General features: G+C 37.3%; 2 protein-coding genes across 2 annotated transcripts; both read left to right on the forward strand.

Moving 5' to 3' along the window:
- Positions 1–4,081: 4,081 nt before the first annotated feature.
- Positions 4,082–6,571, forward strand: LOC140860978 (protein ANTAGONIST OF LIKE HETEROCHROMATIN PROTEIN 1-like). Its single transcript, XM_073263976.1, has 5 exons — positions 4,082–4,186; positions 4,818–4,823; positions 4,990–5,355; positions 5,577–5,802; positions 6,333–6,571. Exons 1-5 carry the CDS (start codon positions 4,082–4,084, stop codon positions 6,569–6,571), a joined length of 942 nt encoding a protein of 313 aa, XP_073120077.1.
- A 432-nt stretch (positions 6,572–7,003) lies between these two features.
- LOC140860979 (uncharacterized) lies at positions 7,004–8,112 on the forward strand. The gene is made up of 3 exons (XM_073263977.1): positions 7,004–7,139; positions 7,185–7,366; positions 7,549–8,112. The coding sequence occupies exons 1-3, from the start codon at positions 7,004–7,006 to the stop codon at positions 8,110–8,112; spliced, it is 882 nt and encodes a 293-aa protein (XP_073120078.1).
- The last annotated feature ends 10,869 nt before the right edge of the window (positions 8,113–18,981 follow it).

Here is an 18,981-nt window from a genome sequence, read left to right on the forward strand (position 1 = left end):
CTTATAGTATGTCACAACATAATAATATGATAAAAGATAAAGTAAACGCCATTATAAAAGTGTAAATTATATTAAACAAAAGATTATTTATACATAGAGTCATCAAAGCCCTTAGCCACAAGTTGGCTCAACGGGCACCCACTCTTTCACATCACGTCCCCTAAAGTACAAAGCCAATCAACCCCCAAGATCAAATCCACCCCGCCTAACCCAAATACATAACTATCAATCTGCAACGTATAATATCCCAACTGTACTAGCAAAGATCGACATATTCCTTACCCAAAAACTTGACCACCATCCTCCAAACACACTCATGACCACACCTCTTCATCTGCCTCCACACCCAACTTGAGGATTAAATCCTGAGATATAAAGTTGTGGCTAGCCCCACTGTAATCATGGCGATAATGTCTTATCTACCTAAAAGAGCCTGTAACTTCATGGTTTGGGGCTGATTAAGGCCCTCAACAGAATAGAGAGGAAGCTCAAGAGTGTTATATTCTGGGAACTCGTCTCCCACTTTCTCCTCCTATATCTTCTCAACAGTGACACAATCTGTATTATCGGTGCCCTCCTGTTCTTCTCCGCCATCCTCATCTTCTTCAAAATAGATCACACACATCGTCTTGTGATATTTGTGAAGTGGGTGATAAGGGTCACCACACTTAAAGCAAATACATTTTTATTTCCAAATAAGATATCCTTGGTGTGAGAATATCTTCCCTTCTCGAACGCCTTGATGATACAGGCGATTCCACCTTCTTTCTCGTGCATCATCGGTGATTGAGATGGAACTGGATATCGGGGTTGAATGATTTTCTTTTTGAGCTAATCCCAAGATCCTCCACTCCGATAAGGGTTAGGGTTGAAAGTAGTGGGCTTAGCCCTGGTGTCCATTGGTTGGGCCCGACCTTCCCAACCATTAGTATACCCTTTAGGTTCCCACTCCTGGCCCATTGAAAAATTCGGACGAGGAATTCCCACAAAGTCACTGAACAATTCTTCTTCAACTACACACGCTAAATCCATTGCATGCATGATTGATTGTGACTTGTGATTACCAATCTGCCATTGTGTCTTCTCACTCAAACCACCCAGAAAATAACCTAATGCCTGGTCCTCCGGAAGATTTATGATTTGAGATTGCATAATTTAAAATTTCTCAATAGGCATCCACAGGTTGTTGTTCTTGGCGTAGATGCACCAATATTTAGAAAGGATTTTTAGCCAAGCCACACCCATAATCATCAAAAAAATCGCTCCCAAATCATGTTGGGAATCTTAGTTTTCACCCACCGGAACAAATGTGCTGTCACCCATTCCATGTCGATATGGGCCAATTTCAGGCTATTTATAGGGGATGTGTTATGCAAATCAAAGTATTGTTCAATCTCACCTAACCACCCGATGGGATCTGAACCATCAAATCCAAGTAACTCGATCTATCTTAAGCTTGTTGTATCTCATTAGGGTGGTGGTTTTGGTTACAAATCATGTCCTCCGACGTAATTTCTGAAGGTTCTTGGCTTGAATCTTGCCGATGTTCCGAAATCAAGGAGTCGTCCTCATCCCTCCCTGGACACGAATCATCTGCTCGACCAATGATTTGAGTTCCAGAAGATCAGTGACCGTCTTGGATATGGCTTCAACCTCACCTTGTACCTTCGCCATTTCTCCTATCTGTAGTGACCCGTACCGGATCACCTACTTGAAAAAACTAATAGCATGCAATTAACTTAACATAAATGTAATCGGATAAAAAGACGAAAACTTAAATTATTACAACCCAATCGAAAGACTGCAAATACCCAAATACAAAACACCTATATCGAAAATGTACGAATAAACCAACTGAAATTAAACCAGAACACTACTCCTCGGAGAAGCTGTAAACTCTGTCTCAACGACCGCTCTTGTCGGGTCCGTCCATCCTAAGGCCTGCCCCGTAGAATGAGGTGTCTAATACAAACCAAGGACGTGAACGACAACAACGCTCAATACTAAAGTTGAGTATACACATGCCATGAGTGCATGAATGCAAATGTACAATGTTAGGATCAAATATATGTGTAGAAGGGGGTGAATACACACTTATGATATCTCAATGATTTTTAAAATTCTTCGCGTATAGTATTTCTAGGGTTAGCTATCAAGACTAATTTCTTTAACCTCAAATGAAATTTGGACTACAGTAATAGTGCAGATAAACAGTTCAAATACTTTTGTGATTTCTTTATATTAAAATAAGCACTAATAATAAAGTATATGTGAGCAGTTGAAATAAATAAAACATGATATATGGAAGTTCAAAGCAAACTGCTTCTACGTCTCCCCCTTCTTCAAATAAGAAAGGAATTTACTAGAAGACTTTGGTTTATACACTTCTTTGTATACAACCCACTTGAATCGTAGGACTTATCCTTAGCCTAGATCAAAACTCCTAGTTCTCCACAAATTAAGACAACACGCCTAAACACCAAAAACAACAGATGAAGTAAACAGTAGTTTGAATGAATCCTAAGATTCAAACAGATGAGCAACTCTTCTTCAACAATCTGAGTTAAGTAGTTGAGAGTTGACTCTATGCACTCTTTTTGGATCCTTAGAATATTTGATATATGTCTTGTCTTGTATGAGTGAGCTAAGTGAGCAGATGAGATCTTTTCTTGCAAAGTGCTCAGAGTATGCTTTTGATAGCTTGTAAGTTGTTGTTTGGGAATCTCTCTTCTTCTTTGTAAGAATCCTCTATTTATATGAATGTTTGAGTAACATTCGACTGGATATATTAATAAATGCTTGTCTCAAACCATATTTTATTCTTCTACATATATTCATGAATGTTTGTCCAAACCGTCTTTTAGTCTCCTGCATATCTTCATAAATTATTGTTAGATATTTTCAATTTGAGCGACTCTTTCTTCGAAGTAAATATTAGCCGTTCTTGAGCAGTTGAGTTTTTGAGGCTTTTAATGCGGTTTAACATTCTGACTATTTTTCCCTTTCTTGTCTTGAACTGATCCATGATTTCCTTGGAGCAGTTTGAGTAGATAGTCATAGAGAGCAGTCTAAAGAATCTGTAGACCAGTCGGATAATTTTAAACAGTCCGAAAGTTCTTTTGAGCAGTCAAAAAATTTTAAGCAGTTCCGAAAATTCTTTTGAGCAGTCGAGCATATTCAAGAAGTCCTGATAACTCTTTTGAGAATTCGAGTATTCTTATAACAGTCCTGATAACTCTTTTGAGAAATTGATTGTTCTTCAACCTGTTTTTACAATGTATAACATTTTGGTTTGAGATCACCAAAACTAAGGGTCCAACAATTTTCTCCTTTTTGGAGATGAAAAAACCTATAAATTCCTTTATAAAATCAAAAGACAGTTATTGATTTTGAATTTTCATTGAGAGAATGAAAGTAAAAAAAAAAAATGCAGAAGAAAGAAGTTGAAATTTTACTACACCTATTTATCAAAATAAAAAGAAAGAAACTGGTTATCCTCGAAACCACGAAGCTCTACTTCCTTCAGCTTTCCTTTTATTTTTCTTTCTCTCTTCCTCTTTCTTTTTTCTGTCTTCTTCTTCCGCTCTTTTTCTTGATTCTTATTCCCCGTTTTTGACATCACCCTTTTGCAAATGTAGAATGATTTCATGCAATTGGGCGCCAAAATTATCTTCCATTTGATTTATTCTGGCTTTCATCCTTTTCTCAGATTGAAGTATTTGTGCAGACAGTTCAGCAATAGATACATTGGTGTGATTTGCAACTATTGCGATCTTTGACTTACCATATATCACTAGATACACCAGTTTGGACAAATCTCTTAGAACTGTTCTTCGAAAATTTTTCATGGCATAAGAATAAGATGCATGCCTGGTTTCTATTTCTTTAACTAGAACTTTGATGGCTTCCAGTTGAGAATACACAGTGGCATTGGAGATTGGATAGTTATCCAGTGGAGATTCAGAACCAGTTTCCATTTGATGGATATGCGTCTTCCTGACCTTCTGAGGAAAAATACGGGCCTGAAATTTCTTGATTTGGATTTCCAAGAGGAGGAGAAGGTATAATCGGAGAAGAATCCATGGTCATTTCAAGTTCTGGAGATGGATCACTTTTCATTTCAATGATTGATGACTTCAAAGGCGTCGGATCTTCCATTAAGGCACTGTTTGGTAGGCCATATAAGGTAGTATTTAATGCATTACTCCAATTTAATACGGTGTTTGGTGCGAGGACAACATTCTGACATTTATCTCAAGTCCCGCTATAGTTTACTGTTAGCATGGTAATAGAAATACGACGATGGCCCAGAGATAATTAATGCAATTTCTACAGTAACGTGTACAACGTGGGTAGTTTTACTAAAAAGCCCTCAAAACCCTAGATGATATTTTATAACTTTACCGCCAAAGTTAACTCACTTTTTGCTATCAGCTTTTGTCAACAAAGCAGAGCACTTGGAAGGCGCATCATTTGAAAGGGTAAGATCTTGCCTTACACACAAATTATCTACTAGATCCTGCGTATTTATTCCATATTTATAGATCTTTGTTTTGTTTGGTTTTTGTTTCTTCTCTTTTCGAGCATATCTTTGTTATGTACCATATTTGCTATTCTGTTTAAGGATTTCTTTTTCTATTCTTTGTTATGTTCATGTGTTCAAATTTGTTTTTGTTTTGCAAAAATAGAGAAGTTTTAGTTGCAGGTCGGACATGCAATTTTACCCAAGATTTCGGTTACACCAAGCTTCGATTTGAGTTATTTGGTACGATATAAGTTCCATACTTTTGTGGTTTTTTTGTGTTCTTTCACTCCAGGTTGAAGTGTGTTATTTTATTTATGGTTCTTTATCCAATGGTTTGAACTTCTACCAGAAATATTTTTGTAATGGATGAAGTACATCTCCACATCACAACATTCGTAGCCGTGCACCAAAATTTTGTCAGGTCTTTTGTGTTCTTAGTGTTGTTAACCCGTTTTTATACGAAGTTTGTAGCCCAACGGCGTCGTAAGTATCGTCGAAGAGAACGCTCTTACAATGTTACAGGTAGAATACCTGCTCAAATAAATCACCTACAAAGGATTATTGAAATAGGTGATGTGCAATGTGTTTTGAATTTGCGAATGAACCGTAACGCGTTTGCACGTCTTTGTTATTTGCTGGAAAATGTGAGTGGCATAGTAGATTTGAGATACGTACGTATTCAGGAGAATGTTGCAATGTTTCTCTATATACTAGCGCACCACAAGAAAAACAGAGTTGTTGGCCATGATTATTTACAGAGTGGGAAAACAGTCAGTTCTCATGTCCATGAAATACTCCGTTCAATTCTGAAATTACATCCAATACTGCTTGTAAGACCTCTTCCTTGATGAGAGTTGCTCCAATGATAGTTGGAAATTATTTAAGGTCAGTTTATTTAGTCATTGTGATCATTTATCTCTTTTGATGATATTGGAATTAATGCATACTAACATGCATGTGGTTCAGTATAAACTATATCTTTTATTTTTTCATTTGTGGTCCAGCAAACACTAATTTTGTCCTACTAATTTAAAGGTGAACAACATAATAGGGTTGTTTGGGGGCATTGGATGGTACATATATCAGTGTACAAGTAACCAACAAGGACAAAGCGAAATATAGAAGTAGGAAGGGAACAACAACAATAAATGTTTTGGGAGTATGCAATCGCGACATGCAGTTTATTTACGCACTAACCGGATGGGAAGGATCTGTTGCTGACGCTCGTATCCTACGTGATGATGTCAATCGCCAAGATGGGCTAAAGATTTCGAGAGGTTTGAACTTCTTTCTAATTATTTCATTATGGACTACACATATTTTTTTGTTTAATTCTCGAAACATTAAGGAATGTATTTTTCAATACATATTGTAATATATAACATAGGAAAGTATTTTTATTCATTTTTAGAAAATATAATATACGGATTAGTTGTAAAAAAATATGTGTTATCAAATAATATAAGTTAAGTTATGTTTTTATTACAATATAGATTTATTCGATCTATTGTTAAAATATTTATTATTATTGAGTTTTGATTAATCAAATTTTAATTTAAAAAATCAATGTCATACAATTTATTTGGGTATACATTAATCACTATGGAAATTAAATATTAATATCACTTACTGAAACATGTAATAACCACAATTCAAGCGACAATAGAATTCTCAAACTCAATTTATAAGATATGAAATTTCAGTTGGGTGCATTTGTGATAATTTGCACTGTAGTTCTTAATTTTTACTATTTACTAATTTCACATATCAATATGTTAAATTAATTTTTTTCTTTGTGAAATCACAGGTTGTTATTACTTATGCGATAATGGGTATCCGAACGTCGAAGGATTCTTGACTCCGTATAGGAGAACAAGATATCATATGGATCAGTGGATTGGTGGTTCCTTGGAGCCTCAGAATTACAAAGAGTTTTTCAACTCAAAACACTCTCATGCTCGCAATGTTATTGAAAGAGCATTTGGGTTACTGAAAAGACGATGGTCCATTCTTCGTAGCCCATCATTTTACCCCTTGAAAGTTTAAAATCGTATAATAATGGCTTGTATTCTACTACATAATTTCATTCGCTCTGAAATGGTATATGACCCTGTAGAAGTAGATGATGAGGCAGTTTTGGACCTTACCAAAGCCGGAGATTTGGAATGCATAGACAATGTTGACTCTTCTCCTGCTTGGGACACATGGAGAGATAACTTAGCGCTATTGATGTACCATAGTGCATGAAAAATGTTGTGCATGTATTTTTACTTATTGATCTTACTTTACTTTTCCTGAACGTTGAAAATGTGAATTTTTCAGTTTCATTTGAACTGGGTTTTGTAACATAAATCGTTCGTCAATGCTATGTTATTCCTGGTTCTGAAATTAAATGTTGTGGATTTCTTTTCCTAATAAATTTCTCCAGCTTACTAACCTTGTAGTCTATAGGGATTTTGGTGATTTGTACCAATCACCATGGATTTTGGCTCAGCAAATGCTACTGCTACTAGCAAAGTGAAGAAATCTGAACGAAGTCGCCGAGTTTGGACACAAAAAGAGGATGAGGTCCTCATCCAAGCGCTTAAAGAATTAGTTACTGGTGGTTGGAAGAGTGAGAATGGTTTTCGCTGTGGCTACTTGACTTTCTTATAAAAAGCTATTGGCCAGGCTTTCCCCAACATAGACTTACAAGGGAACCCACATATCAACTCAAAGATACATGACTGGAAAAGGACTCATGGATCTTTGTTAACAATGCTCAACAGGAGTGGAATTGGCTGGGATGAAACTGAGAAAAGGATTGAAGCATCTGATGAATCTTGGGAATCATTTGTGAAGGTAAATGGCTCTTGCTTTATTTTTTGGTCGTATTGTTTATATGTTTCATTCATAATAATGATTATTAGTGAGTTATAATATACCGAGTTGTATTATGATTAAAATTCAGTTATTTAATTTCATCATTTGTTGCTTAAAACTAAGTTATATCTTTGTTATTTTACAATTATGATATAAACCAGGCTGACAGTAGTGTTTGTACATGGAGGTACAAGACATGGCCTTGCTATCCTGATTGGTGTGAAATATTTGGCAACGATCGTGCAACCGGAGAGAATGCCGAGAGCTTTGCTGATGCCCTTCAAGGAGTACTAAACATGACTGATGATATTGTGGCAGATGAGCAAATTGAAATAAATAATATTTTCCCTGCGCTTGAGGATGCTAGTGAATCCATGTCGGTGTCAAAACCCGCATCCATTAACCCTAGTAGCAGTAATTCGAAGAGCACAAAGAAACACAAGAAGAGTTCAGACAATGAGGAGCTATTCATCGAGGCCATTAACAATTTCACTGAGATGTCAAGATCTACAATGACTGAGTTTGTGAAGCGAATTGGTGTTGAGTATGATGCAGTGAACGCAACAAAGGATGTGTTTGATGTGTTAGAAGCTATCCCAGAATTGACTTCAAAAGAAGTTGTTCTTGCAGCCGCAATGTTAGCAGACAATCCTAAGCAGCAAAATTTATTGTTTAAGGCTCCTCTCCATGCACGACTGAAATTTGTTATAAGGCTTCTCAATTAAGGATGAAGTCAGGGACAGTGTGTGGTATGATCCTTGTCATGCATTCCCCTGGACCAAGGTTCTGAAGTAAAAAGAACTTCTTTTGTGTTTTGATAATGTGGGAGGGTCAAATAAACAATACCATTTGTCCTAGTGTTTTGTATTTTGAATGGTGTATGTAATATTTTGGCTCTTCCATTCTGTTAACTTTATTCAGAAACCTGGCTATGAAATATTTTGTAAAAGTGGATCATAATGAAACGTGAATGCACGTGTTTGTATCTATACTTGGTTATGGAAATCAATTGGTCTTCAACTTTTTTACGGACTTTGTTTAAAATTTGGAAATTCTTTGCAATCATCTACAAATCAACATTCATTAATTAAGTTTTGGAAGCTCTAGAATTTAACTTGGCTTAATATGTACAAAATCCCAAAACAAGACCATTGGTTCCTATATGCACTACTAAACTAAGATACAATTACATGTACCCAAGACAAAATGATCGTAAGCAACAAAAGGAGCATTCCAAAACTAGCTATTTACAACCATGACTACAACTTTTATGCTTGCTTGGGCTTTGAGGCATGGTTGGTGTTAGAGTAGGTTCCCGTCGAGCCAATGTGTTGACCGATGGTCCTTGAGAGAACTCTTGTATGACAATTTTTATTTTAATAATATTTGACATTATTTAATTTGGCACATCTTTATCTTTATACCCATGCAAGCTGCATAGATAAAGCCCTTGAATATACAAATAGTAGAAAGAATATGAGATGGTCATGTGATGACTATCATGAAACTCATATTTGGAATACTGTATATTCTAAACTGTTCCTAGTCGATTCAGCCGCCATAAAGAAGGATAAAGGCCGCTTGAGCTTGAGACTAGTATTTGCGATGTGAGTACCATGTTTCATTGGTAGGGGACATGGAGATGTCCAAGCATGCAAATAGGTGCTCCTTGTAGAGTGCACTGAATAACCCTCCCTAAAGGATTTTCCAAGTGGTTCTCACTTATCGAGTGGAGAAGTCCTTGTTTATGGTTGTACACCATTAGTCCTTATAACCCGGGACAACATGGAGACTCTATATGCTAGTGCTTCACTTTGACTTGTTTACCGACTCATCTGGGGTCATCAGGTGGCAATGTTGGGTGTTGTGACGAAACATATACGAGTCAATGCATTGTAGTCGGGGATTCATCGCTTACCTACGGGTATGGATATCCTATGTTATATCATGCATACACAGCTTGAAATCTCTGATAAGAGTAAGTGTAATTAAGAAAGGAGTTTCTTGAATTACATTTTCGATGCAACTACGACATGACACATAGTTATTGATTCAATGACAACTCTCGATAAACCAATGGTTGTCGAATCGGTCGGGATATATGAGTTTAAGGGACCGTACTGTACGCTAACCATAATTGATTGGTTCTTGCAGGCACTATCATTTGATACCTAGGGAGTCATGTAAGCGATGCTGCTAGACGTTTACATGACTGGTTGGGTACTATCAGACTTGAGTTTTCTGACGTTCTTATTATCAATGTGTTGATCAATAAGAATGGAGCTATATATAGGGTATGCTCATATAAGGGACTTGTTGATCCCGAATCACATGGAGATGTGAACCCACTGCTAGTTGTATCAGTGAACCATTGAGGGTCACACAAGTACTAGCTTTCTAGATCCCGTTGAGATTAAAATAAGTTCAATGTGTTGAACAACTTATAAAGGAGTTTATAAGTAAAATAAATTAGAAGTTTGACTTCTAAATTGGAGAACGAATGGAATAAGTAACTTTTAATTTGTGAATGTGTTCCAAGATTAAAAGTTGACTTAAAATAATTAGTTTATGAAAATGGTGATTTTCTAAACTATTATTTTGAACTTAGTTAATTAATTCAAGTGTTGAATTAATTTAACACTAGTTGACATTTTAATGTACAAATAATTAAAAACTATTGAGTCTTGTAGAGCTCAAATAAAATAGTGTTATATAATTATTGTTACTAGTGTACTTGAATGAGTTCAAGTTGAATTTAATTAATTGATTAAACTTAAATGGGTTTAGGTTTAATATTTAATTAAAATAAGTTCAAAATACCATTTAAATATATATATTTATATATATATATATAGGCGTGTATATATATATATATATATAATATATATGTATGTGTGTGATGGAATTTGAAGGGTTGGAAGATTGGATGCAATTTTCCATGTAATTCATGCATTTTTCTATGCATGGTTTTAATTGTATCTAATCAATTCTTCTCCATTAATATAATATACACACATTACATAATTCATTCCATTCCAACTTGATAGTGGCCGAACCCTCTCCATTATTTTTCTCCAAGTTTTTCTTTTCATTTTAAGGGAGATGAAAATGATATCTCAATGAAAAATTCTCTAAATATTCTAGTGCATATTTAGAGCGGATTTAGATCGTCTAGTCGTGGACCTAATTCGGAGGCTCGAAGTGTTGAACCCATTTCGAGCAAGGAGTGCTCTTGGAAGCTTGTAGATTGAGTCTACCCTTTTCAAGAGCCTAGTTGTTTATCAACTTGGTTGGAGCTATAAATCAATCTTTGAGATTGATAGGTAAAATTCTAAACACCCTATGGTTGTTTGAGTTTTTGAATACTACACAAGTGCTCGGATTTCTTTTATTAAAAATTTTTATATTTCCGCTGCGTTTTCGGGCACGAGTTAACCGATCCCCTTCAGTGGTATCAGAGCCTAGGTTACTCTTTTGTGTAGTATTTGTTGGATATTATGTTGAGTTCAATTTCTAACCGCATGAAAAAATCAAGATTTATCAATTTTGGGCTGTTTTTATAAATATTATTTTTATGGTTTCGGGCAGCCTATGGTGTCCTAGGGGCAGCCGTGGGCTGCCCCATATTTTTAATAAAAAAAAAAAAATTTTGGCCGAAATCCGGCGACGGAGTTTCGGTGACGACTATGACGACTTGAGTTTTTCAAAAGATGTTTTGGAATATCATGTGTCATAGGCCCTAAATTGTTAAATATATTATAGTTGATTTTTATGAAAAATTAAACTTTATAATATGTGATTTTTCTCATAAAATAAATAGTTAAAGTGTGGCTTTGATTATTTATAGTAAATTGTAATTTACAAGAAATTCAATTATAAATAAATTAATTTGAAAGTAAACAAAGGTGTTTGTTTATTTTGTTAATTTATTTTATAATTGTGGTGGTTAGTGATTGGACCAAAATATATAATATTTGATCAATTGATTATTGAGATAATTAATTGATGGTGTATGATATGTGATATTGTGCATGAAGGATGATTAAAAGCCCAAGACCAATTTGCTAGGTGTATGCTAGGATATTTTGTGTTGAATGGTTGTAATAATTATCAAATTACAAAGTGGGCTTGGTTTATGGCCCGTTTCCACCCCATGAGATGTATCCCTATTTGCCATGGATATTTTTATGTAAAATATTTGATAGCGGAAGTTCAAGATTGGAAGATGGTGGGCCATGATGAATTATGAAGATCCAAGACATGTAAATATTGGAAGCTTATGTAATTGTTGCATTTGCATCCCATGCATTCCCTAGGAATTGGACCTAGGCCCGTGTTTGGCTCACACGGGACAAATAGTTTTTGGGGCGATTGATCATCCTTATTAATTAGTATGTGCGTTATTATTTTATAATAACTAAGTTGCATGAATCCGGAAAACATACGATCAAACATGGCGATCTTTAAAATTAATGATGAAACCTTTTTTCAAAATTAAAAACCCTCATTTTGAATTAGATTCAAAATTTATATCAAGCCCGAAAAGGGGAATTATAAATGTGTTTATAATTTCCATGTCTTCCATCGACAATGGATGCATGACGAATGCTACCCGTATTCAATACTCGGCTCATATTATTGGGGGGGTTTTGGATGCCGAAAAGCTGTGACATCCATTGACATGGTGATGTGAACTACGTGGAACTCCCATGACTTCGGCTCATATTATTGGGGGAACTCTGTAAGAGTGGGTGCCCAGTGAGCCAACTGTGTGGCTATGGGCTTTGTTGACTCTTTGTATAAACAATCTTTTGTTTAATATTATTTACACTTTTATGGCAATGACTTTATATTACTTCATATTGTTATATTGTGATATACTATTGTTGTTTTGATAAAGACCTTGAATATACTATAGTGTATGTAAGATGTGGTAGAACATGGAGATGTCTATCATGAAATACATCTTATAGTCACTGTATATTCTAAAACCGTTCCTAGTCGATTGAGCCGTCCGATAATAAGGATAAGGATCGCTCGAGTTTGAGACTAGCATTTGCGATGCGGAGTACCACGTTTCATTGGTAGGGAACATGGAGATGTTCGAAGCATGCAAATGGATATTCATAGGATGAATAGTCGAACTACCCTATCCGGACTTTCCAAGTGGTTATCACTTATCGAGTGGATAAAGTCCGCGGTTTTGGTTGTACACCATTAGTCCTTACGACTTGAAACATCATGGAGACTCTATATGCTAGTACTGTGCTTTGACTCGTTTACCGACTCTGAGGGGGTCATCAGGTGTCGAGATTGGGTACAGTTACGACACATATAGGAGTCAATGCATTGTTGTCAAGGATTCACCACATACTTGCGAGTGTGGATATCCTATGCGATCTGAGGAGATATTAGTGTGACAAATCTCTGGCCAGAGTACTTGATGTGATTTAAGAAATGGTTTCTTAGTAGCACATGCGATGTCACTAATTTGATCTTCAAGATGCATTGCATAGTTATCGAATCTTGAGCGACTCTCGATATACCAATGGTTGTTGATTCGATCGGGATATATGGATGAAGGGACCGTACTGTACGCTAACCAAAATCTACTGGTTCTTGTAGGCACTATCAGTGATACCTAGGGAATCATGGGGCGATGTTGCTAGGCGCTTTACCATGATTCGTTGGGCAAGTCGGAAAGTGTTGTTCCGAGTCACAAGGAGTTGTGAGCCCACGGCTAGCTGTATCCCTGAACCATTGAGGGTCACACAGTGTAATGGAGTTTTAATCCCCGTTGAGATAGTTAAATTTAAAGAGTTAAATTTAATGAACTAAGGAGTTGGACTTCTTAAATAAGAGTAAGGGAGTAGGATTTCCTAAAATGACATAGGGATGGACATTTTTGGAAACCACTGAATTCGGATTCAGGAAAATTTATTTTGACTTTAAAACGTGCAGAAATGGTTTCTGTGCACATTGGTGAAATCGTTTCATCAATCGGAGTCACGATGAATTTTATATTAATTTCTGAACGAGCGGGCTTTGCTTGTCGGGCCCCAGCTTATGACTAATGGGCCCTAAGGTGTTAGTGGCCTGCATTATAAATAAGTTATTTCAGTACAGAAATTACACACAACAGGTCATAATTTTTGAGACAGGATTTTCGAAACCCTACCCCTCTCAAAAACGTTTTTGGCCGCGCCCCTCCCTACTCTGTCAGAGAAAATTCCGGTCTGTGATTTTGAATCGCAGTAAGGAATAACGAATCAAATTCGTGTATTCTCTTTGCAGAAAACTTCTGATAGATTTTCTAGTGCAATCTATCAGAGGGATTAAACCTCTGTTCGTGGACCTGATTGAAGGCGTTCATCGGTTCCAGGGAGAGACAACAAGAGCAGAATTGTTCTGTTGGTGTCCATTAATCTCGTTGCGAGATTTGAGGTAAAATTTATTTAATTGTTATTTAAATTTTACACACACGTAATTCAATCGATGAACGGTTGATACCCATACCATGGAAACGTTCCATGAAAAAAATTTTAAACTTCCGCTGCACCGGGTATCAATCGCTATTGGTCTGGGAACTCGCCAGTTTTCCAACAGTGGTATCAGAGCCAGGTTGCTCAGATCAATCGATTGAATAATCAATTGTACAAAATTTTTGAGTCTCGGTTTATGAAACAAAATAAATATTTTTAATAAAAAAATTTTTTTTCGGGGCAAAACCCGGGCAGCGATTGGATCGCTGCCCGGTGGGGCAGCAATTGTTGCTGCCCCGGGCGGCGCACGGCGCCGCCCAAAGGGGGCGCACAGCGCCGCCCAAGGCGGCGACCGTCGCCGCCCAGGGCGGCGCACGGCGCCGCCCAGGGCAGCGCTGGGCGCTGCGCAGGGCAGCGCTCGGCGCTGCCCAGGGGCGGCGCTCGGCGCTGCCCAGCGCAGCGCTGGGCGCTGCGCAGGGCGGCGCTCGGCGCCGCCCAGGGCAGCGCACGGCGCCGCCCAGGGGCGGCGCCAGGCGCTGCCCTAAGGGGGCAGCCGGGCTGCCCCCGGCCCGCGCCCCGGGTGCGGGCCGACCCGGGAGTGTCCCGGGTGGCCCGCGGGAAAAATTAATTTTTAATTTTTTTATTAATTTTAATATTTAAAATTTTATTTTTGGTCCGGTCAAAAATTGTTTTTGATTGGTTCACGAGATTTCGGATCGAATTGTTCGAGTCCGTAAATTTTAAAATTGATTTTGGATAAATTTGAATTTTTGGAAAATTTTAATATTTTATCCGTAAATTGAATTTTGAAATCAATTATTTTGGTACAATTGATGATAAGATATGATCTTATGATATATTAGATAAAATATGATTTTATTTGTAAAATTGGATTTTATAGATAAAATATGATTTTATTTGATATGGAGATAAAATATGATTTTATATGTGAAATGTGATTTTATATATAAAATATGATTTTATCTTGTTTAAATTTGAATTGCCACAGCATGTTATCCAATAAATTAATTTTGAATTAAATGTTATTGGATAAGGATGATCGATTGCCATGACCAATTTTGTAGGTGTATGTTAGGAATTTACATTTTGTCTTTATTGTTGTTGGTTTTATTAATGGGCCTGGTTTATGGCCCGATATGAATGTCATATGTAATAAAAGTGGGCTTGGTTTATAGCCCGTTCCCACCCCTAAAAATGTATCCCCTACTTGTCATTGTTATTTAATTGTAAATACATTAGATTTAGTGGGAGATCAAGATTTGAAGATGGTGGGCCCAGCAGACAATGAAGACTGAAGAAATGTAAATTGGAAGCATATGTAATAGGATTGCATTTGCATACTGCATATTACCTAGGATTGGACTAAGACCCGTGATTGGCAACCACGGGTCAATTAGAAATGGAATCGATCATCCTATATAATATGTGATATTATGATTGTATGCATGTTTAGACATAAATTGCGTGAATCCGGCAATGCATGCAATAAATTAAATATGATGAGACAAATATTTTTATAAATAAAATCCCTCATTTTAAATATGATTTAAAATTTATATCAAGATAAATAAAGGAAATTTAAATATTGTTTAAATGTTCCTACCTTCCATCAACGGTCAATGTATGTGATGCTACCCGCGGATACGGTCCGGCTCATATTATTGGGGGGGCCCGTCCGTCGGAAAGCTGTACATTGGATCGACAAATGTTGTAAGTTGGGTGGAACTCCCATGGGATCGGCTCATATTATTGGGGGATCCACATGGCGACCGTCCATCACAACTTAATATTGATGGGTCATCTTGACATGTCACTTTAAACGGCGTCATATTATTGGGCCCTTATTGGACATGAGGTAAATACATGGGGGTTGCTTTGGAAGCAATTGGGCTCTACCTTTTGAGAATTATGGTTGGCTGATATTATTCGGGACCATAAGTTTGTCAATTGGACTCCATGTTCTCACTAAGGAAAAAGTTTCCCGTTTTCACTAGAGGGTAGTGAAATCGTTAAAATAGTGGGAGTGAGATTCATAAAATTAAATTTCGCCTATTTTATGTCTTAGTAAATTGCTTAAACAATCATTTGATATTTGTCTGTTTCATCTCAGTAATCCACATATTTCTGTTCTCCAACAAAACAAACTTATTGGCGCAAACAAATACAGAATGATTCCATAAGTTAAGATTGTCCTAAGTTCGGAAAAGATTTTCTAAGTGTTAGAAAAGGCTTCTCCGAAAACAGCCCCGGCTGATGTAACTAGAGAAATGGTTGGACCATGATCTCAAGGCAAAATGTTACATACAAAATTGGACAAGTCTAAACAAGTTTGCCATCACTGCAAGAAACCCGGTTATTGGAAACGTAACTGCAAGGAATACCTCGAGCAGTTGCGAACTGCAAAGGGTATGTTATACATTGAAATAAATATTTTTAATACTACTTCTTGGGTATTGGATACCAGATGTAGATCTCATATTTGCAATGAGTTGCAAATGATGATAAGAAGTAATAGGCTAAGGATGGGTGAGACCCAGTCAAGGCTCGGGAATGGTTCCAGAGATTAAATCCATAGCTATGGGAAATATTTATTTTTGCAGAACGGTTTTAAGTTACTTTTGATAGATGTTTTATTTGTTCCAGATTTAATTAAAACATTATTTCTGTTTCTATGCTAGATAGAAATGGTTATTCTTGCAATTTTGTGAATGAGATTTGCAATATTTACAAGAATGAATGTTTAATTGGAAATGGACAATTTGAAAACGATCTATACAAATTAAAACTAAAAGACGTTCCAGTAAATTGTATTGACAAACCGGCGACAACAAACAAAAGGAAAATCGATAGTCAAAACCCGGCAAACCTTTGGCACGCTAGACTAGGTCATATTTCCTCAAGGAGGATGAACAAGCTAGTGGGAGAGGGCATGTTTGATATGTCTGATATTAACTCTCTACCTACTTGTGAATCCTGCCTAAAAGGGAAAATGACTAAATCTCCTTTTAAGGGGAAGCCTGAACGTAGTCAAAATCTGTTGGATTTGATCCATACAGATGTTTGTGGTCCATTTAGAGTAGGGACTCAACATGGCCACACCTACTTCATTACCTTTACTGATGATTATTCTAGGTATGGGTATTTATATTTAATGAAATATAAGTCTGAAGCATTTGAAAAGTTCAAAGAATTCAAGGCTGAAGTAGAAAACAAGCTAGGTAAAAGTATTAAAGCACTTCGATCGGATCGAGGTGGAGAATACTTGAGTACCGAGTTTTTGGACTATCTAAAAGAGAATGGGATTCTCTCTCAGTGGACTCCTCCTATGACACCACAGCTAAATGGTGTATCGGAGCGTCGTAATCGAACTTTGTTGGACATGGTTCGATCCATGATGAGCTTCACTGAGCTTCCACCTTCGTTTTGGGGCTATGCGCTTGAAACGGCGGTATTGTTGTTGAATAACGTCCACACTAAAGCAGTGGACAAAACACCATACGAGTTATGGAATGGCAAAGCTCCTAAGTATTCATACTTGAGGATTTGGGGATGTCCTGCTTACGTGAAGCGGACAGTGGGAGATAAGTTGGATAGTCGATCCAGCCTGTGTTATTTTGTGGGGTATCCGAAGAATTCAATCGGATATTATTTCTATTATCCTGCTGAAACAAAGGTGTTTGTTTCGCGGAATGCCACCTTCTTGGAGAAGGAGTTCTTATTGGATAAGAAAGGCGAGATGATGGAACTCGAAGAAGTTCGAGAAGAACCCGAAATACAAAATAACGATCCCACACCTCAGGAACCATTGCTGGACACGCCTGCACCTAGAAGATCCGAGAGGACTTCTAGACCTCCAGTTCGATATGGTCTTCTTCTTGAAGAGGGTCAAGATGAACCCGACATTGGATGTGATCCAAGAAGCTTCAAGGAAGCAATTTCTGATGCGGATTCGAATTTATGGCTTGAAGCTATGCAATCAGAATTGGATTCGATGCATACTAACCAAGTCTGGACTTTAGTGGATCCTCCCGATGGAATTGTTCCAATAGGGTGTAAATGGATCTACAAAAGAAAGCTTGGGCCTGATGGTAAGGTATTGACCTACAAGGCGCGATTGGTGGCGAAAGGTTATACTCAAAGGCAAGGAGTTGACTATGATGAAACCTTTTCACCAGTCGCAATGTTCAAGTCCATAAGAATCCTAATTGCCATAGCTGCATGGTATGACTATGAGATATGGCAAATGGATGTGAAGACTGCTTTTCTTAATGGAGACATTAAGGAAGAAATCTATATGAAGCAGCCTGAGGGGTACACATCCATGGGAAGCGAGCATAAGGTATGCAAGCTTCAGAGATCAATTTATGGTCTAAAACAAGCATCAAGAAGTTGGAACCAGAAATTTGATGAAACAATTAAAGACTTTGGTTTCATCAAGAACCCGGAGGAACCTTGCGTGTACAAGAAAGTAGTTAAGGATGCGGTGACATTCTTAGTACTTTATGTTGATGACATCCTACTCATTGGGAATGATGTAGGGATGTTGCAGTCAACAAAGATATGGTTATCAGGTAGATTTTCGATGAAGGATTTGGGTGAGGCATCCTACATTCTTGGGATACAGATCTATAGGGATAGATCTAAGAGAATGATAGGACTCACTCAATCAACCTACATCGATACCATATTGAAACGGTTTTCAATGGATGGGTCCAAGAGAGGACATCTACCCATGTGTCATGGAGTTTCTCTATCCAAGTCTATGTGTCCCAAGACTGATGCAGAGATAGAGAATATGACACATGTACCATATGCGTCAGCTATAGGTAGTATCATGTATGGGATGATATCTACCAGACCGGATGTAGCATTTGCTCTGAGTGTCACGAGCAGATATCAGTCTAATCCTGGTCAGATGCATTGGAAAGCCGTGAAGGACATTCTTAAGTACTTGCGAAGGACTAAGAATATGTTCATGGTTTATGGAGGACGAGAACTCAAACTGGAAGGCTATACCGACTCTAGCTTCCAAAGTGATGTGGATGACTCGAAGTCAACCTCTGGATTTGTGTTCATGCTCAATGGCGGTGC

This window comes from Henckelia pumila, chromosome 4 (genome assembly GCF_033568475.1).
Source record: "Henckelia pumila isolate YLH828 chromosome 4, ASM3356847v2, whole genome shotgun sequence".
Lineage (NCBI taxonomy): Eukaryota > Viridiplantae > Streptophyta > Magnoliopsida > Lamiales > Gesneriaceae > Henckelia > Henckelia pumila.